Raw genomic sequence first — 10,161 nt, 5'->3', positions numbered from 1 at the left:
GTACGGACCATAGTACGGAGTGTGGACTGGTAGCTGGAGAGATGCCAGTTCACCTCCTTGGCACTGCCGAGGTGCTCTTGAGCAAGGCACCGACCCCCCCCTCAACCGCTCGGGGCGCCTGTTCAGAAGTGGCAGCCCCTTCACTCTGACATCTCTCCATTAGTGCACGCATAGGTCTTGAGCATGTGTGTATTTCAGGCCTGTGTGTAGTGTGTCATAACAAAATAGTGAAAATTGTAATTTCCCCATAGGGGATCAATAGAGTAAAAACTAAAAATATTATAAAAAGTGGCGATTGTTTGTGTTGCCTGTCTGATTTAATGAGTTAGAAACAATGAAGGTGTTAAAATAAGACTGCAGAAGCATGCCTTACCTCTCTCTCTCTCCATTGCAACGACTCTTTGTACTTCCGTTGTAACTTCCGACTCCCAGTCTTTTTGTTGCTAAATATGTCATTTGTTTCATCTAAATATAATATAATAACGTTAGTGATACTGACATGCTCTCTTCCGTCTCGCGCCACCGTATGACATTATGGCGGCGGTTGAGGCTCCGTCTAAAACTCTGCCATTTCTACCAGCTGTTTGTAACATAAAAATAAAATGGATTATGGATCATTTTATTTCTATAGTTCATATCTGACTTCATCAGCTGACCTATCCATTGGCTGTTGAAACGAGAGACGTCTCTTACGTTCTAAAACCAGACTGTATTAATCCTGCAAGGGGAAATTACGATTCACACTTGTCATGACACACATTACACACAGGCCTGAACTACACACACATGCTCAGTACCTATACATGCACTAATGGAGGGGGGGTGGCTGCCCTTGGAAAGGTTCAAGAGCACTGTGGCAGCACCCAGGATGTGAAGTAGCATCTCTCCAGCTACCAGTCCACACCATACTTTGGTCCATATGGGGACTTGAACCAGTGACCTCTGGTTCCTACAGACTGAGTTACTGACACACACACACACACACACACACGCACACACACACACACGCACACGCACAACATGTTAAACAAAAACCTTAAACACCTTAACATAAACCTTAAACATTAAAAATACAAAATAATTACACAATTCAAAAATTGTATCAACAAACAAATTATGGAAAATTACTTCATTTTTTTTTTTTTTAAAGAAAGTTATTTTCCCCAAAAAAGTTTGGTGCAATATTTAAAAAAAAGTTACATTTTTTTTCCTACAGTGTGATGGATAACAATAAAGAACCGTGGATGCAGAAGAACAGACAACAAATGTCTGTGCTGTTTGGAGGGAAAACAAATACAAACAGTACAGATTTGTTTTTCTTTTGTCGTCCTCTCTAGTTGCCGTGGTAACAGAAGAGCATTTCGATGAGAGAGAGAAACAGATATTTATGTTTTCACATAATTTTGCTCCTGCTTTTTTTTGTCCTGAACATCCTTTTTTCTTTTTTGATCTTTTTAAGTGTTTTTTTTTTAATCAGTATTGCTTTGGTGGGAACGTGATGGAACGACGGGGCGGGGAAAGTAAAAGTGAGAGCGAGAAAATATGCGCCTGAGTGTTTTGTGAAGCGTAAAATAGAAGAGAAACACTTCAGTGACTACAAAAGATTACAGAATCAAAACCAGCTAACCAGATAACAAAGAGAGCCACCAACAGTAATATCTTAACATGCACATAATATTCAGTTTTCAGTTGCCCTTATTCCCAAAAAAGACGATGTTTTAGATGTTTGCACAACTAGTTTTCCCGTGGTGACGGTCTCACAGAGCCTCCCTTTATTTTTCCTTCGACCTCCTTCTTGTAAAGGACGGCTCATCACCAAAAACCTGTTGATATCCAAGTCTTTGATAACGTTAAAAAGTAGCCGTGTTTCTCCTTTGTTTCTTTTAGCTGAGCATCTCTACATCTCTTACATGACCTGCCTTAAATTCTGAATAATAGTGGACTATTAGGCCATCCATCCATCCATCCATCCATCCCTCCATCCATCCCTCCATCCATCTATCCATCTTCATCCGCTTATCCGGTATCGGGTCGCGGGGGCAGGAGCTCCAGCAGAGGACCCCAAACTTCCCTTTCCCAAGCCACATCAACCAGCTCCGACTGGGGGATTCCGCGAGGCTTTCCCAGGCCAGGTTGAAGATATCATCCCTCCACCTAAGTCCATAGTCCTTCCCCGATGTGGCTATCCCCAGCCGGATGTCCCTCCACCTATTCCTAAAAGGATCTTCCCAAAGCCCTAAAGTCCCTAGTCTTAAGACGCTTCCTCCACAGCTAGTCCGGTAGGTTACCCGAGCCTAATCCAGCGGTGGCGTGTCGCGCTCCATCGTAGTGCCTGGGTCTTCCCCAAAGACTTAATCCCAGCTGGATTGCCCTCCGCCTAGTCCTGGTCTTCCCCAAGCCGAATCCCAGCTGGACGTTCCTGCCACCTAGTCCTGGGTCTTCCCCGAGGCCTAATCCCAGCTGGATGTCCCTCCACCCAGTCCCTGGGGAATCCAGATGAAGTACTTTACCTTGTGCCAGCCATAAATTACCACCCGCCGATTTTTCCACCTATGTGATATTCCAGAAAAAAACACTACGCCTCCAAAACGCTCTAGCGCTCCCAGCTGGGGGCTTTCAGAAGAGCGCCTTCAGTTTTCAGCTGCAAAAAATGCTTTGTTGGACAGGCAACCTTATAAAAGTAATGTCCGGCCAATTTGGTCGTACGAGACTAAACCAATCTACCAACCGACCTGGAGACATCAGCCCATTCACTGTAAATAACGGCTGTGAATCTCCAGTTGATTTCTTTAGATTTCACAGTAACACTACTGTCTATGGTTTTTACAGTAGAATGCTGTAAAGTTACATTACAACCTTGTCAACATGACAAAATCACAGTAGTCTAATTCTTACTGTAAAAAACAATAAAGCCACTATAGTACTGTAAATAGTAAAGTAAACTACTGTATTTTTAATTGTGTTTGTATTTTACAGTGAATACAGAAAATACTGTAAATGGAAGTACGGCATCTTTACTGTAAGAAGAATTCACAGTAACTTGCTGGACAATTGCTGCCAGTAAATTACTGTAAATTGTACGTTAAATTTGTTACAGTGTAGTTGAGTTATCACAGTACAAACAATAGAAATGTAGGATGTTATTCTGACTCTGCTTCTTGTCTCCTTCAATGCGTCTCAACTACTAAAGTAAACCAGACAGTCATCATAAACGGACTGTGCATGCGTGTGTGCGTGTGTGTGTGTGTGTGTGTGTGTGTGTGTGTGTGTGCAATAGTTGATTTATTATCAGACTGGTGCATTGTAACGGCTGTTTCTTCAGGCTGGGGCGCCTGGTCTCTTGATGTAGGCGGTGTAGATGGAGTTAACCAGTAAAAATGTGCGACTCGCACCATGCCCGCGTTGGTGCAACAACACTCATGCAGAGAAGCAATGCATCTAAGAATACTTCATTACTCAGGACTAATGAAGCTCAAGGGAAGAGAACGTATGAGGCGAAAGTAAAAAACATATCAGCTGAGGAGGAAAGCAGGGGAAGCAAAAACACATGAGCAAAAAAATTCTCTCACTGAAGGCATCAGCCTGGAAAAGTCATGACAGATTGATGAGTCATTCCCCAAAAAATATTTCTGTCCTCACCTGTCACTGTCGGAGCTGCAGCTTGCTTTTGTTGTTGTTTTTTTAAACAAAGACACAATGCGGATCGGTGCTGCTCGCACTGCCCGTTCCCCGCTTTGTAATTCAGTGCCGTTCCGCCCATGCAGGCCAGCGTACAATTACCCATCGACCGTGAAATATCAGGCTCCTGCTGTCCCGTTTCAGAGCTGTGCCGTGTCACAGATGTGATTAGCCTGTAGGGTCAGACTCCAGGGCCGTGATTGGCTCATTTCAGACCAAATGGAGCGTTCAGATCCGACTTATTGACATATTTACACACCAGAGGGGCTTTTTCATTAGCTCAAATCATGTAATGGATTCACCAGCGATCCGTGGCAATCAGTGGTGTAGTGGTAAAAAAAGAGGTGGGTAAACTATAAATTCTGTGATCAGGTGGACCAGGACGCGATCACCGAAAAGGGGGGCCACGGCCTACCGGTGTTCCCTGATGACATTGCTATAGGTTGTCTTTTATCACTGGTTGTTCATATAGGCCACATCAGTATTCAGTTCATACATTAATCAAAGTTCTTGTTAAAAAGACTCGAGAAGGAATTATATGGTTGAAATCTATAAAGTTTACTAAATGAACAAACAGAGAAACAAAATAGGTGTAAAATATTCACATTTAACAATCTGGAATCAAAGACCTTTTTACTTTGTCTTAAAAAAATTACTCAAACCAACAATCAATTATCAAAATAGTTGGTGGTTACAGTTTATATATATATTATAAAACCCCATTGATTTTCTCCATATGAATTTAGATTATTAGCCATAATGTATAAACATCCCAGGTAGACTGACCCAGTTTCTGCTCCTGATGAAGCTAGAAGTCTGTATGATATCAACCTTGTAACATTATAAGAAAAACAATTATCCACTATCTTACGTAGAAAAACTACATTACCCACAATCCTAAGCGTAACAGCAACGTTTCTGATTGGTACAACTCGCTGTTACCATAGAAACGTTTACCGTACAGCGAAACTGCGAACAGCTAGAGCGACAACAATAACTAACTAGCTGACTAGCAAAGGGAGCTACTTGTCACTAACTTCCAGTGGCCAGAGAATGAAATAACATCCAGTTATTTATCAGACAATATATCCTGAATTTCACTAATGGGAAAAGGTAGCTAGGTGACCTGCAACTTCATGTTTGAAAGGGGAAGGCTAACCTAATCAGTGCCGTGGCTTTTTGAGTCAGTGGCATGAATCTGCCATCAACCAAATTAACCTCAAAAACATTAAGTTGAGTCCTGTTTTCCGAGCTCACTCACTTTGGGCTTCTTTCCGAGACCGTTTGCTGGCATCAGGAGGAGGGCAGCTGTCTTAGCGGCGCTTAAAAAAATGACGGATATCCATTTTTAAAACCCATCATTAACTACATGAGACATGTAGCCTAATGTAGGATAGTGTGACTGACGAATTTTTGACTTAGTCTGCTGCTTCCTGCTTGATGTTTTAAGCCCCCAACGTCGACTTCAAGGCAGCGCTGCGACCGTGACTTCAAGGCACCCAACCATTGACCAACCCTAGTACCTTCCAGTTGGGGGCTCTCTACCCCAAACACCGCAAGAGATTGGTCAACAATGACAGTAATGCAGCCCAATATGATAGACTTTGTCTTAGGTTTAACAACCTATAAAACTAATAATGAACAATATGAAACTAAAAAACATAAGCTTAATTTAGAATGGCTTTGGGACAATAGGCTATTCAGAGGTGGGTAAACGCACTTTGGAGGTGGGTAAACGCCATTTCAGAATTTTGAGAGGTGCATAAACGGCGTTTACGTGCGTTTAGCCTCCACTACATCACTGGTGGCCATGGTGGATGTGTTAACTCTGGTGTTTTGTTGACAATAGCTTTACTTCCTCATTGTTTGGACTCTGTTGTACGCAGACTGTTTTCAGTGTCACTGCCCAATGTGAGGAGAGTGCAGATTTGAGTCGCGCATGCGTCACTTTGCGACAAGTAGTTAGCATATGAGATGCTAACCAGAAACTTCTGTAATGTCAATACAGTAAAAATGGACCTACTTAATGAAGTTGGTTCACTGGCTACAAGTTAGCATCAAACACAACAAAGGCTGTCAGTTGAATGACGTTCGTTAGCAGTCAAACAACCATGGATAGCTAAAACGTTTCTGAAATGATTTCCATCTTCTGTTATTGTTTGTAATGACAAAAGTTTATTGTTTCGTGGATTTTACAAACTTCAGTAAGACAGGTATGCCGTAAATCTTTAAATTTGAGCATGCGTGACTCAAATCTGCACTCGACTCACATTGACAGTGACATTCAGGAAGAATTTACCCAGGAAACGGGTGTTCACATCCCAGGAGTACTACTTAAAGAGACTGCTATTTTAACCCATTCATCAGTCTTTTTTCTAGTCGTTTTGGTGCAGAAACTAAACTCACTTTGGACCACTAAGGTCTATATAAAAGAGACTTCAGATACAGTATTAGGGGACCATTAAGGTCTATATAAAAGAGACTTCAGAAACAGTATTAGGGGACCACTAAGGTCAGTAAAGAGACTTCAGATACAGTTTATGGACCACTAAGGTATATAAAAAGAGACTTCAGATACAGTATAGGGACCACTAAGGTCTATGTAAAAGAGACGTCAGATACAGTATTAGGGGACACTAAGGTCTATTAAAAGAGAATCAGATACAGTATTAGGGACCACTAAGGTCTATGTAAAAGAGACGTCAGATACAGTATTAGGGGACCACTAAGGTCTATATAAAAGAGACTTCAGATACAGTATTAGGGGACCACTAAGGTCTATATAAAAGCATCCAAAGGGCACCATGTCATGGGACCTTTAAAGTCTTATCCGGCTGATTTAATGGCATGACAATTTTTTTTTTAATTGGATCGTATGGATGTGATGTGGTGATAGAAAGAGTCGTTTCTTGCTGTCCGAGACGCTCCAATGGTCACGTTCCGTATGATTGTGTTTGGGGGAAAAAGGTTATTTTGGGCCAGTGTGCATCGCTACCCAAACACACACACACACACACACAACACACACACACACACACACACACACACACACACACACACACACACACACACACAGAGGATGAGGATGAGGATGTCTGGTTCTGGTTCATTTGAGTGACTCTTCTGTTTCTGTCTTTGTTTACAGGCAGAAATACAAAGTACATCGCAGAGGTAAGACACACACACCACACACACACACACACACACACACACACACACACACACACACACACACATTGAAGAGGCTGTCTAAAGCTGTATACTCACGTGAAACAGGACATATTCCAGAGTTTTCCCTGTGACAGACGTAGCCCACTACAGGTGATAGTCCATGTTGTACAGTACATGTTCTCACTTCCTGGAAATTCTCCGTTTTGGTTTAGGCGAGGGGGGGGGGGCGCCTTGGTAGTGTGTGCAGGCCAGACACGACGCAGGGTGAACCGTGGTCACATAACCGGTTCATAATTTGGTCTAAAACCACAGAGTCTCTTGAGTCTCTTGCTGTTCTTTGAATCGGTTTGACGATCTCGGCGCCGCCCCCCTTACCTGGGGGAAGCAAATTTTGTGTCCCTTGAAAAAGTTAAGGAGAAGACACAAGACTTTCACTAAGGAAACGGGAACTACTACTGAAGGGGACTTGTGTTGGGACCCAAACCAATTGTGCCAAGATCACTGCACAATCCTTTCAAACTTTGCATCTAATCTGACTCCATGCATGTTTTAAATTATGAATGATATGATACCAGAACATTTACATATTTAGACCAATATCACCACAGCTGCTACGCATGATAATAAAAACAAGTGAAGTCAAAGGTTCTTCCTTTAGGAAAAAAAGAAGAAAACACCTGAATGCTGCAGTCTTGAACTTTTATTTCTCCCTCGCTCCGTCTCCCTGTCAGACTCCAGCTGTAACCATGGCAACTGAACCAGATTTTATTGAGTTTACAGGAAGGTGTTTTCGTCGCCATGACGACGGCACGATGCCTGGCTGCGGCGGAGACCTTATGTGTCCCCTGTTGTCAGAGATAGATAAATATATACATATATATTTATATATGTACATGTGCATATGTGCCCTCTTGTTGCATGGCACGTCAGAATCTTCTTGCCAAAAAGTATTGAGATATCATTTCTTAAAATGTAAGAAACGTTTGTATTGAAAAAACGTTTTATATCCCTTATAAAAACTAAAGTTTGGGTTGTTCCAACTCATTTTCACTCCTAACTTGTAAAATACTGACGCTTGTTTAGTGTCTCTCCAACCCGGTCTCACGTCAGATCGGTCAAGTTATTTTGATTTATTTATTTATTGATTTATTGATTTGTGTTCATGTCACGATTTTCGAACATGAACCATATCTTGAACTGCCATGTCACTGGGATGCTCTGGGGGGACGCAACCACGGGGAAATGAAACGCCGCACGCCGGTCACAACAACGGCACAGTTGTGGTTAGGAAGAGAATAAAGCGGGAAGGAACTGCAACACGCGGGACACAATCCCTGGTCTCCGGGGTGACAGTCCTATATTGTTTGACCCATCCACCCCCCCCGACCAACCTCCCTACGTCAATATTCGCCTTTTCAATACTACCCGCTACCGTAATCGTTCTGTGATCACGAAAAAGGCTTCCCATTGAAATACATTATTTCAAAATTTGTAACACACCAAAAAAACAACGTTAACCTCAACATTAAATCTCCCTTTAGCGTCTGTATGGGCAACGTAAAGTAATTCCACACATTTTAATCAAAACCATGCACATATGATTGTGTACTACTACAGGTTATGTTTTGTAAATGAAGCCCAAAATATGCCGCAGACTAGAAATTTCTTGGGTCAGCTAACACTAGCTAACGTCTAATGCAAACGTCTAATGCTAACGTCTAATGCTAATGTCTAATGCTAACGTCTAAAGCTCACGTCTAACTGTCGTGAGTCGTGACTTGAAGTTGTAACTTACGGGATAAGAACTGTGTCTGGAACGCAGCATAAGTCTAACAATACGATATATATCACGATAGTTATGTCACGATACGATATCATTGCATTTTGTTTTAATACATATCCGCCATTTATAAAACGGGTAGCTCAAATCGAGCAATCTGATTGGTTCATGGCTGTATGGGCAGCAGCTCGACCGCAGCGCTGCAAGATGACGGAGTATGAGTGCACTGAAAAATAACTGAAATGAAACTCAAATGAAACTGAGAAGTCAGAGCTGAACTAAAATAAAAACCTATTAAACTGTAATAACCTTGTTTCCAACTGAAATGAACGTTTTTCCTGGCTGACAAACCGCCGCCAGTATAAAGTGATGGACACGCTCTGTACGGAGTCATGTTTACTAATGGAACCGGCTGATTGACAGGCGGCTGGGTGTCAGGCCTTCCATCTGGAGGAAAACAGTCATGTTCTGGTTTTGTGCTGTGAACAAGACAGCAGCTGTGTGGGAAGCATGAAGATCGTGCTTCCTCCTGTCAGGGAGCAGGTGCACGGCGTCTGCAGGGAGGATTTCCGCAGACTGCTAATGCTCCTTTTTTGAGGTGATGAAATCGGCACATCACAACGGAGGACAGTGCAAGGGCGTTCAGCAGAGAACAACCTGTTCTCAGTCCCGACTCGTCAAATACTGGCGCTCGGTCGGTGTCTCTCAGCGCCAGATACAAAAATCCTCCTGTAGCGTGTGTGGAGGACGCACCGGGCAGAGCAGCTGGAAGATGATGTAGTGTTAAAAGAGAGAGTGGTAGGGAGTGGGGTGAAAGACCAAAATCCTTTCAAAGAGGCAAATAACACAGGAGCCAAGAGAGCGGGGTCCGTGTACGGGCAGCAGATTTTCATTTTCATCATCAAATTATAAAATGAAAATTGGGAATTGAGCTGTTCTTTGACTACCATTTAAAAAAAATGGAAAACCACTTGTGTTCCATTATTTGTCAGAAAAGAGGTAATTTTTGTCTGTTTTTTTTAAATTCTTCTATTCTATTCTTAAAAATCCGTTGGCCGCCAAGTACACCGACCCACCAACCGACCGGGGTTTGTGTCTTTACCCAAATGATTAATACAAATTTAAATAAAGAGTGACAACAGTAAAGAGTAGTGTGAAAGTGCCAAAAAATGGCACATGGAGGTTGGGAAACATTGCTGGGAGAGGGACAGCCGGATCACTTCTAACCTTTTGCCTCGCGACCCGGCTTCGGATAAGCCAATGAAAACAGACAAAACAGCCCCGTTAACGTTGTGACCAGAAGGGATACAGCTACGGCCAGAAGTTACGCAAAATCTCAATTTAACCCTCATGTTGTCCTCGGGTCAAATTGACCCGTTGTCCTATACCAATGTTCTTTTTAACCACTCAAATTAACATGATTGATTCCACACTACGCTCTTTGGCAAGTACACATCTCTACTTTCATTCATTTTTTTCTTATTCAATTTTATAGCATTTGAAAAACAAATTGAAGTGTTTTTGAAATAGTA

General features: G+C 42.4%; 1 protein-coding gene across 2 annotated transcripts in view; it reads left to right on the top strand.

Annotated features, from left to right (window-relative positions):
* Positions 1-10,161, top strand: part of pde1a (phosphodiesterase 1A, calmodulin-dependent) — a 51,830-nt gene that overhangs the window by 3,515 nt on the left and 38,154 nt on the right. The window contains exon 2 of one of the 2 annotated variants that reach the window (XM_032529530.1): positions 6,824-6,836. In XM_032529530.1, coding sequence (XP_032385421.1) covers positions 6,824-6,836 — 13 coding nt within the window. Of the gene's footprint in view, positions 1-6,823; positions 6,850-10,161 lie in introns of both variants that reach the window. The other variant, XM_032529529.1, reaches the window with a different exon arrangement.

Source organism: Etheostoma spectabile, chromosome 11, assembly GCF_008692095.1.
Source record: "Etheostoma spectabile isolate EspeVRDwgs_2016 chromosome 11, UIUC_Espe_1.0, whole genome shotgun sequence".
In the NCBI taxonomy this organism is placed as follows: Eukaryota; Metazoa; Chordata; class Actinopteri; order Perciformes; family Percidae; genus Etheostoma; species Etheostoma spectabile.
This window is presented reverse-complemented; position numbering and strand designations above follow the sequence as displayed.